The 24933-nt window shown below is 39.8% G+C and overlaps 1 protein-coding gene across 1 annotated transcript in view; it reads left to right on the top strand.

Annotated features, from left to right (window-relative positions):
• The window catches only part of NCKAP5 (NCK associated protein 5), a 347069-nt gene that overhangs the window by 101615 nt on the left and 220521 nt on the right, over positions 1 to 24933 (top strand). The window contains exon 3 of the mRNA XM_033516045.1: positions 13056 to 13133. Coding sequence (XP_033371936.1) covers positions 13056 to 13133 — 78 coding nt within the window. The remainder of the gene's footprint in view (positions 1 to 13055; positions 13134 to 24933) is intronic.

Raw genomic sequence — 24933 nt, 5'->3', positions numbered from 1 at the left:
GTAAACACTGCAGGGTTAGGCATTGTTTGAAATCCTACCCTGAGCATCCTCATCAGGAGAGACTACAGCAGGAGAACAGATTGGGATGTCAGGTCTAGGGCCTGGAGACCTTTTCTTTTGAGGCTCTATCCCTTCACTGCTACCACAAAAACCTTTGGGTGGAACAATTTTCTCTTACAAGACTGTCATAAAGAGTACTTGGAAGAAAGGGAGGTGAGACAAGAGAAATGGCTCTGCTCACCTTCAAAACTTTTGAGTGTTTCCCTGCAAATCTTCAATCATGAAGTGTTAAGGCCCTTCCTGCTAAGAGCTCTTGCACTGCTGTCATAGTGTGCCATGGTCTCCACACCCAAGCACTGCCCGTGTGACTTGTTTGTGACCAAATCTCCAGAGTCCCACACAAACAGGGGATATTACTGCTGTGTAGTGAGGTGTTTGGTATAAACTAAAAAAAGTTGGAAAGGAGAAGAGGAGGAAGGTTTTTCAGTGTAAGGCATTTTCCTTTGAGAGAGAAATTGCAGAAGTACCCATGAAGAAGTACCCAGAAGAAGTACCCAGCATTTATATAGAAGTAATTCAAAAGCTTTATACTGGCTAGCTTGCTTTTCTTCTTAAAGCTTTTGTAGATGATTTATGAAAAGTATTATTTCTATTACTCAAACATATGAAAAGAAGCAAATTAACTCATTATGTTGTGTGGACAGTCAAAAGAAGAGTTAAATGGACCATACAACTTTGCTCTAAAACATTAATTTTCTGGTGTTTTCTTTAATTTCCTTCATAATAAAATGTTCACAATAGCCACTGGGTATTACTGTATGAAAGATAAATTAGATCATTCCTATTAGATGTAAATCCTTTCTTAGACTTGTCATCAGGACATGATTATTGTAAATTTCTCTATACATGTGAAATGCCAATCCCTGAACACATTTCCTGTTGGAAAACAAGAGATTTTCTGAGTCTTTTCATTTAGATACTGTCAAGTTGATGGCTATGGAAATGCTTTTTAAATGAATGATTAAGGACTGTATCTAAAGTTTGGAAATTGGTTTTTCTCTCCTGTTCTGTAGCATCAATGAGATCTGCAGATGCTCAGCACTTCTACAGCAAAACCACACAACATTACACAGGCACGGCTTGGTGGGGCAGCAGCTCAGTTTTATGACTCTTGATGTCTGTAACACCTCAAAACCACACTTACCTGGTGGGCCTCTCTTTATATGGGGAGTGAGACATCAGAAATTCCTACCACTGTGACTTCTGATGGGAGCTGGGCATCTGGGAGACCTGCCCTGCCCGGAGCTGTGGAGCAGGGGAGACACTTCAACACTAATCCACTCTTTCAAAAATTCCAGATGTGAAGGGCATGTTGGTGTAGATGATGCAGATTTATAAGGGAAAGAAACACTTTCTGTGCTGGAACCTCTCTTAACTTTTAAAGTCTCTTGAAGTTGTTGTTTAGGGTTTTTTTTCTCCTGTGATTTAATTTAAGCTCAGTATTTCTGATCTAGACTATGCATGTGAGCATCCTAAGCCTTATGGAAATGAACCTAAATCATTAGCTCTTGTGAAAATCATCCAATAAACTGTCTGTGAGTCATGTGTGGGGCACCTGCACAGTTCAGATGCAGAATTTCAACCCTTCTGTTGTACATCAATTATTGCCTCTAGTTTTGAATACTCAGAAACGTGAGATAGTTGACAAATGCTAGATAGTAGTAAGAGGCCAGTAAATTCTAGACTGTTTGTGTACAATAATTACTATCCCCAAATGACACTTTTTAAAGACAGTCTTTGAAAATCTTTTGGTCCAATTACTCTAAAAATCATCCATTAACAGCAGAGAGTAAAACCTGATTACTTTCTGCATCTTGTCCATGTTCATTTGGGACTGAAGTGGCCTCTGTTAATTCAGCTGAAGCTGACCCATAACACCCTTACACACTGGAAATGGGTTGTCACCTTCATGTGAAAACAAATGCTTTTAGGTGCAGGATTGATACATGGTGGGTTTTTTAATTTGCCCTCTCTGGCTCAGAACAATGAGAACTGAGGTTTCTGCAGGAAATTTTGTCTCTGCCTCTGGTCCCCAAGACAGAGACACTGTCTAAACATCACAGAATTGGCAGTAGAGCAGTGGGTAGACTAATGGGACTCATCTCTTGTTGCCATAGATTTTCCAGTTGATGATGATAAAGGTCTTTAAAATGTAATTCAGTTAAATATCACAAAGAACTTTTCCAGTAAGCTTCAGTTAACGACAAAATTGTATTACCAGAAATACAAAGATTTATGCTTATATTTCCACTTTTAATTCCTATTAAGTTCCTTGTGGATTAAAGATTCATGTGCAAGAAACATGGACAGCTAAGTATATCACTTGTATAGCACACATAAAATTAAAGGCATTTTTAAAGTTACATTGTTGAATGCTAACTGGCAAGATGGTGTATAAAACAAAAAGCTATCATGTAATCTGAATTGTTTCTATATATCCTGCATAGCAGCTGACAATGAATATTTATCTCAGCAAATATTTTCCAGCCTTTCATGCTACAGTTTGTGTTTGTTTCAGTCTGATTTGAATAAACAGAATGCTCTGAAATAACTGTAACTAATATCTTTAGGCACATAATGTTTGAGATGGATCTGCAATTCAGTGCAGTAATATTCAACTGCAGAAAAATTATTAGCATTAACCAGGAGCTAAATTACAGCTCTGATTTCACTGGTATTGCATTGTACCTGTGAATTCTATAAAGCTGAATGAAATTAAATGTTCACTTCAATTTTTATGAAAAGGAAATAGATTCTTGTTAAATTGAGCAGCATCATTATGTTTGTTTAACATCTACTGTACATGGCATACTGGAGTCACAAGTATTTGGGAGAGAATGCATTAATAGTGCATCAGATCACTTATAAAAACACCAAGTAATAATGATTATTAATCCTGTAGTATATGGGATTTGAAGAGGGAGTTTTTCTTTGCAACATAATTTAAGGGGAAAACCATACCAATTCTTATTTTATGAAAGGCTTTGTATTACGCTCAGTTACCCCTACACATTAAACTCAACAACTGGCATCCAATTTCACCCCAGGAAATGCATCCCAGGAGCTCTCCTGGTGCCATGGGACACCTCCCACTTAGCCCATGGGTCTTTTAATCTTGCCACTGCAAATTGCCACCATGGTACCCATGGCTGAGTGTTTATAGCACTGGTAGGGATGACAGGCTTGAAGTTGCAGCCCAAAAAGAAATTGCCCTTGTAGTGCTTTTGTGCTTCCTGTTCCACACAGGTTTTACTGGGAATTAGTGTCTAACTAAAGGCACTGCTTTGGCTTAAGTATTTAACAGGCCTACACAACATAAGTGAATGCCTATATGCTGTTTGCTGACACAAACGTTCCAGTTCTTATTTCCTTTCTGGGACTTTACTGAACTCTCTGCTCATAGCTTACCATTACAGTGAAACATTTTCCTTCCACTAAATCCACTTTCACTAAATCCCTGATACACTAAAAGTTTATCTCCAGCCAGGATCACATGATGCTGTCTAGCCTACACACCACTTAGGAAATGCCAAACTTCTTATGATTAATCCCCTGACCCAGAAAGTCATGTTCCATGTGCTGCCTGCCTGTCCTGCCTGGGGACTGTGAGCTCCTCACGAGAAATCTGCTTTGCAGAACAGTCCACCTTCCTCTCCTATGGAACTGAAAAGTTACTTACAAGAAAATACATTGAATGTTGCACAGGTTTTTGTTTTTTAACTTTCCTACCTTCAAATACCTACGAGCAGGGCCAGTCCTGTTACGTTAATGAATGCTTTTATTTTCCTGGATATCTCGTGGAAATTAGTCCACAGGTTGGACTTAAAGAGGTGAAGAAAAAGTGTGATTTTGGCAACAGTTTACAACAGATCCTTGCCTTAGACTCAGTTGTGTTCTACAATCAGTCAATGCTGAACCTGATGCCAGTCCTGGTAGTGACAATAAATGTGTTTCAGGCAGACCATAAGTTGACAAAGCAAGGGAGCTTTGAGCACAGCTCCTTCTTTGTTTGTAATAAACTATGAAAATGCAGAGGTATATTTTCGTGTTAGCTTCAGATTAATTTCTTTTTTCTCTGGGCAGAGTGAAAAATGAACAGGGGATGTTTAGGAGCATATTTATTTGTATGTTCCGTCATTTTACTGTGTGTTTGTGTTTATGCTGTGTTTATCTGTGTGTTTATCTTGCAGATGAGATGGATGGATATAAGTAGTCACACTAAATTCAGCATACCAGGAAGGGTGGAGAGCTAAAAACAGCTTCTGAGATTTTGTGAGCAATGCTGCATTATTAACTCAGAGAAAATAATTTCTTGACTATAGATATGCACAGGCGAGACATTGCAAACAGAGCTGTCAATATAGAGATTAATTTTAAAAATTTCAATTAATTTTCCAAATGAGCTATATAACCAGTTCCCTCCACTGTGTGAAAATGTTTGTGGTTACAGCAGAGCATGGTGGCAGTGGACAAAAGAGGGATGGATGGAGAAAGCAAGTGAAATCTGTCTGGAAAACGGGTTCCAGCCTGTGGTGCCATCCATCATCAGCTCATCTTCAGATTCCCTGCTCTCCATCCATACAAACTGTAAAGAGTTGGTAATTTGGGTTTTGCTAAACCTCAGGTTACCCTCATCTTTAGAGTGGGGGTCAGAATCTGGAGATTCTCAGAACTTTTCCTCACCTTGTGATGATCACCACTGATGTTTGGACATATTTTAGCATCATCAGCTTGATGTGCCTGTAACATTGTGTTGGATTTTTAACCTTACACTGAGATATTTTGTATATGGGAATGGAGCCTACAAGAAAGACAGACATGGACTCCTTACAAGAGCATGGAGTGACAGGACAAGGGGAAGTGGATTCAGACTGAGAGAGGGTTCAGATTTGGTATTAGGAGACCCTGGTAAAGGTTGCCCAGAGAAGCTGCGGCTACTCCATCCCTGGGAGTGCTCAAGACCAGATTGGATGGAGCTTGAAGCAACCTGGGATAGGTGACCTGGTCTAGGAAAGGTGTTCCTGTCCATGTCAGGGAGTTAGAACTTAATGGTCTTCAAGGTGCTCTCCAAACTAGGCCATCCCATGATAATATACAGTGCATACTTTATAATTGTGCCATCGACTCATAATGATTGAACAAATGAGCATCTTCTGTTTGTTTCTTTGTTTGTTTGTCTGTTTGTTTGCTTGTTTATTAGGTTGTTTTTAGTAGAAATGAAACCATATGAGGATAGACTTGACTTATGTGTATGTACATTTCTCCTCATCAGAAGCTGCCAGAATAAATGTGAGGTCAAGTGATAACAAAGAAATTACAGAAAATGGTAGAGAAAACTTCAGGTCCTGAGGTATTTATTGTAGGATAGAAGACAGTGGCTATTCCAAGTGAGTTAAAAAGTCTGATGCATTCCAAGAATGAAGTATCTTTATTTGTGAATCCCAAACATCCCTAATAACCTTAGAATTCAATTTTCCCAACTCTGCAATATATCCTATGAATATTTTTCTATCCTTGTTACTCCTTGTCTTCTGTAGACAGTGGGAGTCACATGCAAGTGCCACATGTCTGTGTAAGTCAAATGCCTCCCACCAGCAGTTCTTCCATGTGTTGTCATTGATTTATATTCATAAAAAACAGTCAAGAAATGATTCAGAAGTAGTAATTACTTGGTAATGTCAGAAATTGATTAATTAAATGCTCCAGTGTTTACTCTGCACTTTTAAGGCTGGTAATATTTCTGGGCATTTTCTTACAGCATCAGAGTGTTTGCTGGGTGAAGTTTATTAATGTAAATTGGATTTGACATAAACAAGACTAGAGCTAATTATTTCATGTAAATATACACACTGTGTAGCAGCAAACTCATGAAATCTGCACATCTTCCTACACTATTTATTTAATTTTTTTAGCTCTGGATGTCTGTTTTAGCTAAATAGCAAATTCCTGTTGCCTTAAACAACACTGACACCTTTTCATTCATGGAATTGCTGGGCTGTAAACATTTGTGTCTCTCTGACACCTCCTTAACTTACACATAGACAACAATAACTTCCAGCAACCAGGAACTCTTACATCTACCACTGTGCTTCACTTCCTCTGTTTTATATTTCACTGTATAGAGAGATTTTATACTCAGTGAGGACGAGAACTTTCCATAAGCTGCAATAAATGGGAGAACAGCCCCAAACCTGCCCAGGAGACACAGCCAGGGTGCTCTGGCACAACCTACTTGTCCACAGTCATTTCTCTTCCTGGCCAAAAGGAAAAAAAACCCCATTTCCTGCTGAAATCTTTGGTTAGTCAATCTTGTTGACTTTTTTGGTGGGTTAGAAACTCAAAGGGTTCTTGGTGGTTTCCTTCCTCTGGGACAAGCACTGGTGAGTGCAGCCCATACTCTGCACCATCACCTGCATCTGCTGCAGTTCCTGCTCCCTGTCATTCAGGGTCAGGCCCTACCCAGCCACTTGAACCTCAGGACAGGTGAAATCCATGGAGGTTTGGCCTCTACAGAGACTGTTTTGGCTCCAAATCCAAATTAAGAAACATCCACATGTCCATGCTGTAGTGATGTATTGCTCAATGATTGTTCATGGGTGTTAAAAGCTCCCCAGCTTAGAGGATGTAAATGGAAACTTTCCAGCTATGATATCAACTTTTTCTACTTCAAGATAATTCTAGTAAATTCCAGGTGATGCTTTGTATTTGTTTTTACTGATTTATACTTTTGGGGAAGAACAACAGCTAAAAGAAGCATTGATTTGCCAGCTGGACAAAATGTCTGGTTTCCTTTCCTTCTACAGTCAAATGGAATAATTTGCTTACTATTTAGCAGAAATGAAAAAATGTACATAGCCTGCTGTTTTCATAGGAAAAAAATTGGTTTGTTTGCAGCTACCCAAACCAGCCAAGCATGTGGAAATCTGATTGTTAGTGATGGTGGTGGTGGTTCCTACAAAATCTGTTCCTCACCTTCCAGCTTATGGTCTATGGGTCTACTAAGCCAAGGAAGAGCTATTGCAGATTTGCTCCTAGAAAATGTTTTTCTGGAAAATAAAAGGTTTTATAAGCTGATGGAGGACATAAAATGCTGCATAAAACTGCAGCATTCTCTCTCCTCGTTCTCTTGCCTTTGTGGAAAGAATACAACATCCATGTCACTGAGTAACAGGGTACCCACACTGTTATCCCAGAGACTGAACTCCTTTGGGGACAAACCGGCAAAACCCAAATGCAGCAGGGCTGTGTGTGTGCCAGCTGCAGATCTGGAGAGCATTCCTCTGACAACTGACCCTGCATCCCTGTCTTCACAGAGCACAGGGTGCAGAATCTGTCTATCAGTTAATGAGCTTGTGCTATTTCAGGCTTTACAGAACTCTGCTGCTGTCTGTGGATGGTGCTGGTTAATAGGGTGAAAGCGGAAACCAGGCGGCAGCAGGAGGAAAACCCAGCTGATTTTTTATGAAAACAACTGGCTTCAGATGAATTGGTAAATCAGTTTTAATCACTGCAGCATAGATGTAATATGAGCTGTTCACTGAGGCTTAAGTGATTTTGAACAATTAAGAAATTTGTTCAACATATTTATTAAAATAATCATTACTCCTTTTTCCATAATGGTGAAATGTGCACGAGGGCTCTTGCCAGCCTCTCAATGTACACTTCCATGCCAGTTGTTAATAAACCTGACAATTAAAATAACATGTTGAAATCATGTACGAAAATAATAAATCAGCTATAATGGCAGTTTTAAAAGGTATTATTTTCTTATGCCACAAGGTCTAGCTTTCATTGTTATTTAGGACCAAAGGTGAATAGTCTAGCCAGGTGTGGTACTGAAAAGAGTGAAAAAATACAAATCCTAAAGGGTTTTATTTTTTTAATACCTGCTTTCTTTTTAGTGTGCAACAGAAAGCTCACTCAATTCTCATTTATATTGCTTTTGGATACAAAAAACATTGTCTAGACAAGAATACATATATATATATATATATATGTGTGTGTGTGTGTGTGTGTGTGTGTGTGTGTGTCCTCTTAAGCTGCTGGAAAAAAGTCTATTTTCTATCAAAGGTTTATGCAGTAGGATGAAAACAAAAATAAATATATTTTTACAAAAGTTATAATATTCTCTGAAGTCACTATCCCTAGATTTAAAGCTTTACCCCAGGGCACTCTTCCAAGATCCTTGGAAAATGACTTGTGTCTCCACACTCAGTGTAACAGCTTAGATGTCCCCCTTGTTGCTTTGCTAACATCATTTCCTAATGCAGCAGTCTGCTGTTTGGCTGCAGACAGCTTTGTTGTTGTTTAATTTCTAATAACCTTTCCCTGTGAAAATGTGACTTCCTGAACTGTAGCAGATGATTGTGGGCTCTCCATGGAGCTCCCTGTCTCCAGGGCTGGAGGGCTCCAGGCACTCGGAGGAACTCGTCTGTGCACTTATCCCGTTGTTCATTTGGTTCTTTGCTCCCCAGTGACCAACATTTTCCTCTGTGGAGCACAGGAGCCTCAATCCATGCTGGTGCTTTCCTGCTGCTTCCAAATACAAATATTAGGGGAATCAGGGGGCAGTGTTATTGAAGGGTGGGCTAGGGCTGTCTGCACAGTCTGCCCCAACCCAACCAGGAGTGGAATTAGGTGTGCCAGGGGGGAATGAGTAGCTCTGTTTGGATGTGCAGGGCTGAATATGATATTTACCTCCCAGCCCTGCTTCAAAACTGATCTGCAGGAACGTGAGTGCCAGCATAGTCTCTGCCCTGTCTCCTGCACAGCTCAGGCAGCTCAGCCATGCATGAGGCCACCAGGACAGGAGAGCAGTGGCAGGGGGACAGTGGCTGTGTCCCCATGTGCTTGGTGGAGGTGTGTGAGTTTGGGGGAGCTGGGGTGTCCCTGCTGCAGGAGAGGCCAGTCCCACCCATGGCCCTGCTGCCCTGCCCAGCACAGGAGAGCCTTCAGCTCCTGAGTAGCCCTATTGAATTAAGTAGGTAATCAAGTGATTTGCTGGTATCCTTAATCCTTTTCACATCTCGCTAAGCTCATTAAACTCCCTTTGATATCAAGCTGAGCAGGTTCCTTAAGAGAGGCAGAGACTACTGCAATTCCTTTGGCTTGAGTTTATCACCTCCAGCTTCCAGCCAGGGACTCCTGTGTTGGAGCCTAAGGTTGCTCAAAGGATGCTCTCTAACAATGGATGGGAAAATGTTCTGTGTGCTGGATAATATTTGATACCCTGCCCAGCACAACAACAGAGGTATGCCAGAACAAATACCCAAGTAACCAACCAAAATACCGAGCAGTGGATCCCTGGCCTCAGTGGAGACACTTCATTTCCTTTCTCTTCCCTCTTTTTTTCCTGACAGATATCCAGCTAACAAAGAAAAGAAAAATAAAACCCTAAAAAACTAGCAAAACAATTAAGGATTGCAAAGGGAGATATTCAGTTCTGTCAAAAAAAATATATATAGGTATGTTTCTAGGCTTGTGCTTAAACTCAAACCAGCAACAATCTGGGTAAAGCAATTCTCCAATGCTCTCTAAATTAGATGAGCTGGTATGTGACATTTGCATGCCATCTCCCCCTGCATGCCAGAATACATGCAGCTGTTAGAAAGATTTTCTTCTGCATTTAAACATATTACAGAAGGTTTTTTTTCCTTAAAACAGTGCAGTTATATGCCATCAAAGGAGGAAAGTTGAAGGAGTGAATTTCTCATGGCTGCAAGGTAGCTAATTCAGAAGAAAAGGGACAGGTTTCATTCATTACTTTGAAAAGGATTTTAATTTTTTGTTGTTGTTTGTTTCTTTGTTTGTTTAAATCAATAAGTTCTCAGTAATCCTGCAAGTTGTGAGGAATGGCTGGAGGTAGGAGTTGGACTCCAAGCAGAGCCAGCAGTGCAGGCTGTTGATGTCTAGTCCAGGTGTGAATAAGAGCATGGATGGCAATTCCACAAGCAGCACAATCACTATGTGATAGTATCAAATGTACATAAACACACTAATTTGGAGTCTACAACGTCAGATTAAAAATGCTGCATCATTTCAGTAATATTGACTTGGCCTTACACAGCTTTACCCACTCCTGCTCTGCAGGTGCTCAGTATCCATTGTCATAGGGGGAACAGAAAAAATTGTGAACCCCTTTTGAAACCCTGGGGCCACTGTGCTTTTACAGCCCTTCTCTCCCATCTGACTGCTCTGTCTCATTAGAACCTAATATGACTATCATGTCTGCCTAAATGATTTTTATCCTTACATCAGAAAATGATGCTCCATGTAATTTTTCAAACTCCACAGTTATCCATGTTACTCAGAGCCTGCATGGCACAACCATTCATACCACAGAGCTCCAAGGAAGCTACAAAACACTTGTATTTCCCTTCTAGAAGTGATCTATTGGGCACTGTGAAGTGCATTAATGAATTGTGTTCATCGTCTCGTTGTACATAAAGTCAGAGAATCATTTAGGCTGGAAAAGGTGTTTAAGGTCATTGAGTCCAACCATAAAGCAGTGTGATTACTTTGGGGTTTTACTCACATTTTCTGCTGTCACTGAATGTGCCAAGTTCTTCTAAATCACGAAGTTGTTCTAAATCTCAAGTGACTGTTTGCTATTTGCTTCACACTGACAAAATGATAGCACTGGGTCCTGATCCAGGGATGGCAGAATTGGTGTTATTGGGAGAGCTGATGAGAGAAGAGAGCAGAAACCTGGGCTTGGGGACAGAGGCCTTGTCTGAAGCAGATGGCTTGCTGTGGACACAGCTGGCATGTGAATGTGCCAGAAGAAATGAGGTGCTGCTAACCACCTTCAAATCACGGCTGATTTTTTTACATCACTTTTATACATTGACAAGATTACATACTCCCAGGCTGCAGGTTTTTAAAGAGAAACAGAATATTTCTGATTTGTCACAGGAAAACCTTAACATTAAGGCAGTCATATAGGATAAACACAGTACTTTCCTTTTCCCCATTGTCCTTATTTCCAGAAAACAGTTTTTAGAAAATTGCTTCAGAATGAGGTTTTTATATTATCATGGTGGAATTATGCAGAATAAAACTGCTGATCCTACCTTTGCCTGTAGGGAAAAATACACTGATGAATAAATCAGGAATATTGTTTAATATTACATTAAAAAGATGTAAAGGTCTTAATACTAATTTATGCTGGATTCATTGTAGTAAAAAATATAAAGTAAAATAGGCAACTTGTTTTAAAGGACTTGGTACTGCAACTAATCATCATTATATACTTGTACAGTATATATTTTGTGAACTCTAATATATGTGTATTGCAGAATGATCTTACTAGAATTAGCTTAGAAGAAGCTTCTTGCTTAATTGCCACTGAAGTTCATGGTGTTACTCAGGATTTACATTATTTACTGTGTTCTGAAAGAAACAGCTATGCTGTGCTTCTGTTTACAGCAGTTAGAATGAAATTTAATCTTGGGGTGACCACAGAGTTTAATGGAAAGTTTTACAATACCCAAAGATTTTCAAGCCATGCAGTTTCAACAGGATATGGTTGAGATGCTTTTGCAGAAGCTCCTTGGGAGCAGCATCCTTCTCTTGCTTCCTGTCTGTGCCAGGGACCTTTCTTTGTGCCTTTGCTGGACCACTCTCTCTCCCTCCCTCTCTTTCTCTTTGAACAAGAAAATAATTATTGTGGACAGAAACACAGAATCACTTGAAACTATTCCAGTCCTGAAAAATAAAAATGTACATTTATATAGAAATTATGATCATTAAAATCAGCTAACATTTATCTTCACCTTGAGGAGACACAATGATGTACAGTCCCTGTAGTGGCTGTCTCGTATTCCTGGTCATGAAGATAAATGGCTCAGAAGAAACACATACTTTGCAACAAAAATCCATATTTGTACACAAAAGAAATAATAATAGTAAAGAGACAACTTCTAATACAAACAGGAACCCCACAAAGTGGTTCTGTGATGAGTCCAAAGGTAAAACAATGGAGCTATAAAAATGGAGCTTTTGTCTCCAGAAAGTGAAGATGGATTATTTTCTATGTAGTGCTCCAATACTTGCAATTTCCTGAGGTATAAGGTTTGAGACATATTTTTGCTTTGGTGATATATTTTAGGACAGTTATATTATTACTGATAGACTTTCAGAATAATAGTAATGTGACTGTGTTGGTACCACTGTCATCCAAATATATCATATTATATCACGTTATTCTGTGGGCTCATTCTGAAATATTTGATATAAATAACACCAATGTTGCTTTCCTCCTGGAAATGAGGTGGTGTATTTCTGTTACTGGCAGATTTCTCTGCTGAGAATAAACATCATCTCTTTGCATTGAGTTTAAAGAATAGGCTTCAATAGGAAAAAAATCCGTATTTTTCATCTGGTCAAAATAATTTATCAGAAATTCTGTCTAGACACAAGTACAGGAGCTTTCATAGAGTTGATATTGCAAGTTATTGCATCTGCAAAAGTTGGACTGGAAAATAATATGGGGGCTGAGTTATAGCTTCATTTTCAAATAGGGTACATGCTATATTATTTTTCATACTGTCCATAAAATAAATATTTGAGTCAAATATTCAGTTCACTTTGATTTATATCTAAAGTAAACAAAATGTGCACCAAAAACAGTGACTGCACTGCTGGGAAGTTATTTTTCAGTCTGGATCCAGAGAAGATTATTCTGGGCTTGGAATATGGATATGAATTGATATGTATGCTAATTTATTTGTGCTGCTTGTGTATCCTCGGTGCCTCTTGTCTTCCCCTCAAATAATCTCTGAGAAGTGCATTAGGCTACTGCCCTGTTCAAATAATATGAATCCAAATGTGGATTTAATCTAGATTTTTACATCATTGTGATTTTTATTTACATGGGATAACCTTGGTAACAAAATCAAAGTGCACTTCACAAACTGACTCTGACTGGGTTTTACTCAAAATTTTACAAATACTTTGAACATTGAAAACTAATGTTTTAATATTTTTTCATTTAGGAATATATGGACTCCAACAAATACATAGAACATTTAGTGACTCAGCTGGAAGAACAACGCTGGAATTTATGGAGGCAAGTACTGTGCCACACATATTTATTTATGTTGCTATTTTGGAAATGATACTGCAGTCCACAGTTCCCATTTTTGAGTTCAAATGAATGATTGGGTATTCAGCTTTTCCATTTTTAAATTCTTTGCAGACTACCAAATCTTACCTCATGAAATAAGTAGGGCAGCACACACGAGTCGAATCATGCCTTGGTTAATCAGGGCAGTTGCACACATGCACAGGTTTATTCATGTTAAAATTTCTAGGCAGTGGATGCTAACTCTACTTCAGATTCTTTCAATTGGACTGAATTTCAGAAATTATCTTATATCTTGAGTGTGTTTTCATTGAATGACACACAAAATCTAACCAAAACACCACCATATTGGGTGAATTGGGTGAATTGGGTGAATTGCTCGAGCAATTGAGAGTTTTGAAACTAAAATAAACACAGGTTTATAATTTTGCAGTGGTCTTGATAGTCTGGATTTTGTATATCATCTCTGCTCATGTTGCCCAGACTTCACCCTGGTTTAAGCAGAGCAGGGATTCCCACATGCTGCTGGGTGTTTCTATGCTGCCTACAGCAAATTTGGTAACTGCTCAAATCCTAACATAACATTGCATACAAAGGAAATGGAGTAATAGCAATGATAAAATTCCTTCAAAATTCACAGCAATTTTTTTTTAATGCAATATTTAACTTTGTTCTTCTCAAGACATATGAACAGTGACAGTCTTTTAAAACACAGTCAAATATAAAAGTATCTTCAGGGAACAATTTAATGTTCATAGACTGAAACCTATTTCACCTTAGTTCTGATCAAGGGAGAAATAATGATCTGTCTGATTTTTCAGGTGAATGCCTCTCATGTACAAAAAAAGAGCAACTTTTCACATGCCAGTATTAGGTGTTCTGCACCTCACAAACTTCTTGACCTATACAATATAAAGTAATATCCCAGCATTTACAGCTTACAGCATTATGATATTGACTCTTATAGGCAAACTCTGGAAGTTTGTGCTTAATTCCTGCTTTTCTTAAAAAGTACCCAAAAATAATTGGCACAAAAAAATGAAGTTTTTATTTCACATTACAGAATTCAGGAGACTGACTTTGTAAGAATGAAGGTGATAACATTATATGCAGATGACACTACTGTGGTTAAATATGAATGAATAATAAAAAATTAAAATATTAAAAAGTCTTTGAAAAGTATCAGGGTTAGTGACTTTATTATAAACAGACATACAGATGTGTTCTGTAAATTCAGTGGTCTTGAAAATCTAGAAACATTATTTTTAACATTATTTATTATTATTATAATTTTTATGGGGTGTTGGCATAAAAAGACTGGTAATGAGCACTACAAGAAAAACCCTTCTGGTTTAGCCAGTCTTCTTTGAACACTTTATTCCCCTCTTTTAAATCTCTGAGAAGTTTCATGGTGAGGATTATGCTAATAGCTGGCACTACACAGGGGCAGTGCTGGGCTGTCTACAGCCAGACAGATGTCCCAATAAATCAGCAGAGCCCTCTCCTCAGCCTTCATTACGCTCCTGATTTGTGACCACCATGAGCTGAAGCCGGGGGGTCACCGGGCGCTGAACCTGACATTGACCGATAACCCACGCTCTACGCGGGGTGAGCCCATAAAACTGACACACACAAATTCTGCCCATTTAGCTCCTCCAGCCAGCACAGATTTATAGTGCCCAGGCCAAGGCACAGGAGACTAAACCCAATGCCACGGTGTGCATATCAATTTTACATTTCCTTTACATTTCCACGTGTACAATGGGACCCTAAAAGACGTGGGGGCCACAGTTTCTTTTCAGTTTAGAGGACAACTGTTTATAAATGGCATTAGCATCTGCTGTGGAACATTTATTGCTGTAATTGCTGTCCCAGGAGGACTGGCTATGGTTAGGTCACGTTTTATGGCTTTCCACTAAAGCAGACCTCTAGCCCAGCTTCAGATGCCTTGTTGTTAAAACCTTGACTACAACGAGGGCAGGTAGCTCAGGAGTTTGTGAAGATGCAGACTTTACTAGCACAGATTTTCTTATACTGGATATTTCAAGGTAGTTATTGTCACATTATTGATAGTGTATTTGACTTGTCAGTGGTTCCCCTACTTCTCAGGTTGGATCTAAACACATTTACCCAAAGTGAGACAAATTTGACCCCTATCAATGTAAATCACTAACATTTACCATCAGAGGTGATGTACTGTAGTGGTTGTGCATCTCCATGCATCAGTTTAAAAAAAAAAAAAAAATTTTGGATTTCTCTGCCCTATCCCATCTGGAAGTAGCTTTAAATAGGACAGAATTGGGTCAGGGGAGTGGAATCCCCCTGCAATGTTGTTTTCTACCTGGTCATTTAATGCTTTAGTTCAGCGAATGTGTAATTTTTATGGCACAATCACATGGACAATCAACATGAGAAGCAAAAATTTGTTCCTGCAGTCTTTGCTAATTGACTTGATGGTAAATCATAATTTTTAAGTCTTGACACACCGATCAGTGGCAGCAATTACTAATTCTCCTAACAGAAGAAAGAAGTCATAATTCAGGATAGGACGCTTGCCTGAATAAACAAAGGTCAGATCCTGGCTTGAGACCTTTGCAGGGAATTTTATTGGTCGTGCTACTGGAACCGGGACCAACACTCCAGTCTGCCTTGGTGAGAGCCTGAGGATATGCTGCAGTTCAGACATGACTAATGTGTGATAAGTTAATGAAGGTCAAACAGCACTTCCTTACCTTATTGCAGTAATGTAAAACACAGAGGGGAGGGACCAGAAATGCACATGAGGATTGCATTGCATTTTTCCTGTGTTGTATATTCAAAACAGAGTTTGTTAAATGGATCTGCTCTGCTTTCATCAGCAGCATTAGCATGCTTCTGTGCTCCTGGTTTTAAAGCCTGTGTACTAAAGAGGTGCCAAGCATTAAACAGGTTGCCTTTGCTGTAATCATGAACTTCCATTGGGAAGCCTTAATTGCTAACAAGCAAAATAGCTCTGTGAGAATTCTTTATGGTGAGCACAGATTAAAATAACAACTGTGATTAGCTTTAAACTGCTTGACTAGAAAAAGACTAATCTTAGGGGAATAAGTTGCATAGCAAACAAAGGAAAAACCCTGTGTATGATATTACAGTAATGAAAGCTGAGAAAAAAAACAACTGCTACCCCAACTAAATAAGGTCATGCTCTGCACAGGCATCTTTTTCTTGCCAGGGTTTAGTAATCTGACAATGAAGGTGTAAGTACCAGGTCTTGGGGACAAACCCCCATTTTAACCCAGATAGGAAGTTCTCATAACAAACATTGCTTCTGGTCTATGATGCTAATGTGAGTTGTAGACTGTATTTGGAATGAATTATCTTCCAAAATTGTTGTTGTAGTCTATGATTAGAGGTTGGTGAGGTGTGGTGAGGTGTGGTAAGAGCATGAGGCTTCCTTCTACTTTGCTTCTTGATCCACCTGTCCGGTCATACCATCTTGGCAATGCATAAAGCCAGGGAAAAGGTGTTTTGTGGTATTAGCCACTAAAGACTGCTTCTTGTCTCTTCATCAATCTTTGGTTTTGCTGGGATAGTGTTTTCTTAGGGTTTTTTTCATACATCTCTACAGCACTGTTGGATGTGTATGATAAATTTGTAAAACCCATGCAAACATTGATTTCTTTTAGTTTCCTCAGTATTTGAAGCTGAGGCTGAACGAGGTAGAGTAGAACTGAGTTTGGAAATTAGGAGTAATTCAGACACCAGGTACTAATTCAGATTCTTCCAACTAACACTGCAACATACTCTCTAAAGCTGGGGCTTCTGGTTGGTGACCTTATGTGTGAAAAAACACACAAAAATGTAGATGAAAACCATATAAAGCTACAAAGTTGCATTACAGAGCTCACAGTACTGCTTCAGATGAGCATTTCTACAGGGGATTGGTGTTTAAATATGCATATGAGGATGCCAATTAAAAATGTACCTTATTTTTGGCCAAATGTGTTTTTCCTTAGCTGAGTATAAATGGGGATGGTTCAGTGAGCAGTGCAGATGTGGTTACAGGCCACAAAAAGCACCACCATTGTATTATCTGTGAATGAGAACCACTTGGTTCCCTTGGCTCCCCGGTACAATGCCCATGTCATACCACAGCTACTAAAGATACTTCCTCAGGACCACATTGGGTGAGAGCAATTTGATAGCAAATATAGAGTAAAGCAAGGTTTTTAATGTTTTCCTTTTAGATTGTATTTTTAATAGGGTCGTAGAAAAGAAAGAGAGGATAGTTTAAAGATTAGAAATGAGCCTGATGGTCTACATAAGTCCACTATAGATACTGAGTGTGTAAGCACAGGAAAAGGCTGAATAGCTGCTTGAACACTTGTTGCAGTTGCAGTGGAAACACTGTTTTTGAGGATTTATCTCAATGTTTAAATCAAGACTGATCACTGTCTTTCAAACAAATATAAATGCTTCACAGAAGTACCTGCTCTAATTTTTTATTAGTTCCACTAATTAGTTGTATAAAATAATTGTCCTCATCTGATTAAAGTAGATAGTAATTTTATGTGCAGCTCTTTACCAGATCAATAAATAAATCTCTTTCAGGAATGAGCCATTTTAACTCTGGCAGGGCATATTTTTGTGAAGTATTTACTAAGCTGACTTAAAATTAAACTCAACTTGATGTGCCCTGGTAAATGAGAAATATAATCGGCATTATATATTCATAAAATGTCTTAAAGAACATGACTCTCAGCCTGTTTCCTCTAATTGGAAAAAACTCCCATTAACACTGCTCATCAGTGCTGCGTGAGTCAGGAGTGAAGTGTCAAGCCTCAGTATTGAAGTCATTACATAAAGGACTGAGAACCATCTGAACAGAAAATAATCTTGATACAAGCAAATATCTCTGTATCTGTGCTAAACTACCCAGATTTCAGAACTGCAGGCAAAGGATGAAAAAGTGATCCAGAAAAGTAACTTCATATGGCTGTGTTTATAAAATTAAATAAATTAACCAATGCTGAATTATAAAATGTTAATAACATTCTGTAATTAATTAGGGATTGGGGTATTTTTGCACAGATGTATGCTTGTCATAATAGCGAGACTGCCAGAGCCATGAATTGATTTTGTTTCTCTTAAATTATAAAATAGAAGGCCTTGAGCAAAATATATTCTTTAGATATATTTGGTAGAATAAGGATCACAAATGTTCCCTACCAAGTTGAAAGGAAAAAAAACTCCAGCAGGGAAGTGTGTGGAAGGTCTATTTGGCATATGGATGTTTGTTAAAAGTAAAATGCATGAACAGCCCAGACTAAATTAGTTCCTCATTTGTATGCTGGGAAATGAAATGTATAATCCTGGCATGGTTCTGCATTTGTTTTAGATTTTTTTCTAAGAACAAACTCTTTTGTGTATGCAGATATACATATTACTGTAGTGGCTATTTAGGGTTAGGGGAAAAAAAAATAAAAATCTGCTTTGAAGTGGTTTTGTCTGATGCTAAGTGTGAGTGGCAGGATTTTGTCTGTCCCCTGCAGTGCAGCCTGGCCCAGGTAGCAGCACCGGGCGCTGCACAACTGCTGCGTCGCTGCATGGGGGAACAGCGCTGAGCCCTCGCAGCCCTGCAGGGAAACCTCGGGGCACCTGCTCCTCTGCCACAGCACCTGCAGAGGGGAAACACAGCAGCACAACGGCCTAAAGAAACGAACACACAATTATCTGAGGCTGGTGCTCCGAGGTTACCTCATTCCTCTTTGGAAATCAAACGTTTCCGAATGGAAACTGACCGTGCTCTCATTTTATTATTTGGCGCTGAATTTACTCTTCCACTCATGTCTGCGCACAGCCTTGCTCAAACGGAATCATATTTCACTCCTCAGATAATCCCAATTATGTTATTGGCTTTGTTCACAGAGAAAAGAATAATTTCAGTGAGTAACAGTGGCATTCCCCTGAAGTCTTCTCTAAGACTGAACAACTTATCCTTACACAGAGCCCTGGCTCCTATTTGGCAGAGGAAAACCTTTGGATTTGCATCAAGGCAACAACGGAGAATTCAAGCTCTTTTAAAACCAGGATGTTGAAATGTATGATAGAAATGAGTACTGCACAGTCACAGGCTGTGAGATAGGGTTTTAGTCTGGTGGGTTTAAGAAAGAAAAGGAAAAATTATGAATTTGCTATTTTTAAAGGAATGGTACCTTACTGATCTGTTTCACTGATGACGTCTACAAATAGGGCACTGCTGATGGCAGATGTAGAAAAGGCCAAGGAGAAATTGTATATGAAGTCATGCAAGTCAGGTTAGCACCTTTCCTAGTAAATAAGTTTCACTTGTGAAAGAGAAGTTAAATAATTAAGTTTAGCATTTCTATTTCATTCTGTAATGCTCGACTTTTTTTTCCTAATTTACATTAACACAAGAGTTTAAGACCCCAAGTGAGAACAGGGCCTCCTTGTTCCACACAAAGTGAGAAATAGTTATCATCTCCTCAGCCCCAAGGATGCAACAAGAAATAATATAAGTCCCTTTTAACAAAGAAAAGTAGTGGAGCTTATACAAGAGATCCATGTGTAAGCCAGAGTTTTGGTGTGCTCAGTTACAGCACTGCGTGCTGTCAGCCTATTCAGTCTGAGGGATGAAGTTCCCACATCACTGCTTGAATTTTTATAAAGCTCTATGGCTTGAAACACAATGTGTGGCAACCTGATCCCACACTGTGCCAGTGGAGAGGGTTTTCTTGTGACTACAGTTCACACCATGATGAGGTGTGGAAGAGGAGAGCATTCTTTGGATGTCTCCATCTCCTGTCCTTGGCCCTCCCACTCCACAATATAAAGTAAAATATGTCCTCTGTCAGGGGATGGACAGTGGCAGGGGGAGCAGGAGAGTCCTGTTCTCTTCAGGCAGTTTATTTTAAGATACGTGGATGCTCCTGTGCTGATGAAACCATTGGGTTTTTCACATAGAGAAAACCATGAATTTAGAAAGTGTGTCATGTGGCTGGGCCTGTTACAGGACAAATATTGTTTGAATTGAAAACAGGACATCTGTGCAGCCAAAATACTGCTGTGACACCATTTATTCCTGCTATTTAATTATGTGCTAATCCATCATTGCCATCTTCCTGCTTTTTTCCACAACAGTCAGCACCTCTGTCCAGGCTTTGTGTGAGACTGGCACTTGAAGATCCAGTTTCCCTGAATTCTGTAGGATTTGGCTGGCTTCCAGTTCACATGTGGTACAGGAGATTCAGGGTGCATTTCCTATCAATCCTGCCCACTGTACAAAGTCCTTTTTATGTCAACAAATTACATTCTTCATTGCTTCATTTGTTAATAAAAGGGCATAATTGTGCCTATAGCAATCCAGATTCTGGGATATCACCCATTCACACTTTTTTTTTTTAATCAGGAGTAAATTCCAACATATTCTGCTGTAGGGAAAATATGCATTTATAGCATAAGCCTGTATAAACATTATTGTAATGGGTTCCACTGGGGACAAGGTTTCAAATATAAAGCAGCATTCATCACATATTAAAGACATGAGCATATTTTTTTCCTACTAAAATCTGCATAGCTCACAATTTGCAAACTCTTGCTTATGTAGGTATTCCCCTGAGATTTTCAAAATTTAATAAAAGCTTGCAAAATGCAGGGCTCTTAGTTTTATTACCACCTGATTAGCTAAGCAGAACTCAGAAAGTATAACTCAAATAGGCAAAAAAAATAAAAACCTCAGATTGATTTCCACCAAATGCTTTGCAGCAAGATGTCAACTTTTGCAGGTTATTTAGTTTGCTGTCATTTATGTAGCACCTTTAAAGATGGCAGAGGGACAAGCTGATCTGCTTCCACACCCTGTCAGAATCAGCATGTGCTCCTACTGCCCTGTACTGAGGAAGTGTGATACTACTTTACAAATTCTTCCCAGTTCAGTTCTCAATAATGTTGTAACAAATCCACTATTGTTTTTCATTCAGTAGATTCTCAGTCCTCTGCCAGGCTAGCCAAAGGTCTCTGAAGCCCTTTTGAAAGACATAAGTGCATATGTTGTGGCTCCTACAAGGCTTCCCGTATTTTTATGATCTTCCACTCCTCATGGTTGGGAGAATTCAAATGCCAAGGAAGTGTCTTATCTTCCTGAAGAGCCCTGGGAGGAATTGGTCCAACAACACACCAGACATTGTAAACACTCTCAGTTCCTCTCTTTTCCTCTAATAACACTGTTGTAAATTTTTGAAAAATGGTATGAAGCTTTGTCCTCCCTGTGACAGTCAAGTCATGATTTCACTTCTGTTCTGCAACGTGGAAATGTGCAAGTGGCAGCACTTGACCCTTGATTCAACCAATTCAAGAGATACTCAGAATTCCCATGAAGAATCTACACTCTAACTCCACTGAGATCCAGAGAAAGCTTTTATGGAATCCTTTTTGATTTGAATGTACCGTTAGCAACAGCAGCTGATGCTAACACACGTCAGCACGAGGCAGCACCCAGTCTGCCTGTCTTCCTGTAGTTCTGCTGCACTGGGAAATTCCAGCATGGTTACTGGGGACCACTTTGTTCTGCAACCTCTCCTCTGGTGACTGATTTTTCCTGCCAGCGCAGGGCGCTCCGTGAGTGTCCCTGTCGGCTCCTGTTGCACAGCTTTTTGTGCAACAGCCTGGCCTGGCAGTTTTCCCAGGAGCGCAGGCAATCGTCCCCAGAGCTGAATTGAAGTCCTCAAAAGGGCAGCGTTGCCTCAGGTCTCACTGAGCAGTGCCCTGTGTCAGGCTGAAAGAGCAACTGTTTCTATAAATGACGTCAGTCCAAGCGGTTCCAGCCCTGCTCGTGTTTAACAGAGCCCTGGAACAGCGCCCGTGTTAAGCGCCAGTAACCTCGCGGTACAACATCTGAAAATCTGTTTTACGTCACCCTTACACAGCCTCAGTCCTGTGTAAGCAAATATATAATTATTAATAAAAGGACAAGAAGTGAGCAAAAATTAATAACTGCTTTTTGGGAGGTTTCTTCCCCCTCCCAGATTTTTAAGTATGAAGTTTCTCTGTGAAGCAGAGACTGTTTTAAAGGTTCCATGGTTGTTTTGGCATTATTGACCATCATGCAAATCAGTCACTTCCAACCTGCCAGCACACCTGCTCCTTCCTGGGTCTCTCCCATTTGGAAGAGCTGCAGAATGAAGCAGAGAGCAGAGGTACATCACCTCCACATACATGCACATTATGCCAGCTGAGAATCAGAAATCCTTTTATGATATTGATAGGAAGTATCCATCCCTCCAATGGTATCTTGGTGTCTCTGAGAAAATGGAAAAAATCCCCCAAATCATTGCATTTTCCCATGCCAGATGTTAGGCTGCTTTATTTAAAACTATGGCTACCAGCAATGTATTGAGCTAATGCTATCATCCACTTCATTTTAGAGTTTTTAAACAAGAACACTGCAGTTTTTTGTATCTCTCAGAAGCAATGGTGAGCCAAGTCATGAATTTTGTTTGAAGACTGGTGTATTATCTTGTAAATGTCTGTGCTAGACAAAATTGTGCAAGCCTAGGGACAAGAAATAATGATTTCAAACATGTACTTATTGCTGTGTATGAAACTGAGATACAACTAATCTTAAAGAGACACAGAAAAACAGTATCTCAGCAGTCAGATACAGTGCAGCTCAATATGCATAAAAAACACTTTCAAGTTATGATTATAGCTTTAAGTTGTAGATAAATATTGGTTCTTTTCAATTCTAAATCACTTCTAGTTACAGAGTAAGAGACCAAGTCTGTCACTCTTGATTTCAGTGAATGTAAGCTTAGGCCTGAAAATAATTAATGAACTGGCAATATTTTTAATTTTTTTTTTAATCCCTTTAGGCACTGTTAATCTATCAGATCTGGTGAAACCATTCCATGTTTTAACTAGGAATTGAGGAAAGGAGAATCATGGAAAGACAAATGTGGTCTTCAATAGAAACTTTGTATGCAATAATTTATAGACTTCATAGAAAAAGTTGACCCTGGCTAGGACAATATTTTCGAATGCAGTACCACACCTAGGAAGGGATTGTGATTATGCCAGTGATTTTACTGCATCTTGAGTACCAGTTGCAGTTTTGGTCCCCCCACTTCAGAAAAGGTGCAAAAAAACTGGGTAAGTTCAGAGGAGGACAGAAAAAGTTTCCATTTATGGAACAACTAGGACTCTTCAGGCTGAAACATCAGTAACCCAGGCAGGGGAATGACAGAGCTAAAATGTGAGCAGCACTTAGAGAAGCTGCTTGTCCACTGCTTCTTTCAATGCAGGAAGTACAGGTGGTATGATGAAAACAGGCAGCACACTGAAAAAGAAATGAAAGGAAGAGATTTTTCATGTAAACAAGGATTGGAACATGTGTAACATGGTACCATGGATTTTAGAAGTGTATGTGGGTTCAGTTAGAGGCTGGACAATCCTGGAAGAGAGCTGATGAGATGTACTGAACACAGAAGGCCAGCTAGGGCCAGGAGCTCCCAGGGAAAGAGGCAAAGTGCTGGATCTTCCCCTGGATATTTGGGGTTTGCCAGTGAAATGACACAGAACTGCACAGACTTTCTGGGCAGAACCAGTGCAGCCACTTGCATGTTAGGCAAGTCTCAAAAGCCACACTGCATTTGCAGTCTCAATCACTAATTAGAAAGGAATCTGGATAGGAGGTTTAGGTTCTCTATTCAAGCAAAAGACATTATAGTGTGATTACATTTAATTGGGATTGTTTTTTCTATTTAAACAGAAAATGAACATATCTTCTACAGCAGGTAAAACTGGCTCTTACAAGAGCTGCTCAAGGAATTTTCCTATGCAACAAAGCAGTTAAAACACATCAGCAGATAGTCATGGTTTAAAGGCTGAAATAATGTTTGAATAGACAATAACAATCTCTTTGGAGACCCCAAATTCTACTGGGTTTGGAGAGGACCTCTTGTCTGCCATGATGCTTAGTTCCTGAACCATGCTGCTTTGCAGCTTTCTGTTGCAGAGTTTTGCAGTCTTTAAGAGCATCACTGTATCATCTACTGTGATTCACAGTGTTTTCTGACAACTCTTTTCTGTACCACCACAGGAAGAGATTCCTTCTGCAACTTACTGCATTGTCTCCAGTCACAGCTAATCTGTTTGTACCCACGGTCTCTCATTTGCACTATGTCAATTTTTCTCACCCTGTTTCTACGATCTCCCACTTTCTTTCATTAAACTGGGAAGTCTTGCTCACTGTTCACTTAGGTTCCCTCACATGTACCATATCTTAGATTCTCTTCCACACACCGAGAATCTACAAATAACTGGATAATGTATCAGATTTTCTTCTAACCAGGAAAAAAATGTTACTTGCTATTTTTGGATTAACAGATGCCAATGCTTTCAGTGATTCTTTTGGAGCTGCTTTTTCTTATACTGAGGCTTAAAAGCGTGCCGTGCATGCCTTTGAGTCTCCATCGAAGCTGAACCCTTTCACCTGTGTGTCCCACAGCAGGCCCTCAGCAGCCCTGTGGGCATAGCCGCTGCCCCATGGCACATCCCAACTCATCCCCTTGGCTCCGCGTGCCCTCTCTCCGAACTTTCGAGGGTACCTGGGACGGCACCAGCTCGAGGCGAGCGTTCCGCTCGGGGTTGTGAGGAAGGAGGTTTTTCCCCGCGATGTGCAAGCCCGAGGGCAGCGGCCCCGCCGGAGAGGCAGCGCTGCCCGGCCCCGGTGCTGCTGAGCCGAGGCTGCGCGGCTCCCGGACACCCCGGCCCCGGGCAGCCCCCGCCCGCCG

This window comes from Parus major, chromosome 7 (assembly GCF_001522545.3).
Source record: "Parus major isolate Abel chromosome 7, Parus_major1.1, whole genome shotgun sequence".
Lineage (NCBI taxonomy): Eukaryota > Metazoa > Chordata > Aves > Passeriformes > Paridae > Parus > Parus major.
Note: the sequence above shows the minus strand (reverse complement) of the source record. Positions and strands in the feature narration are given on the sequence as shown.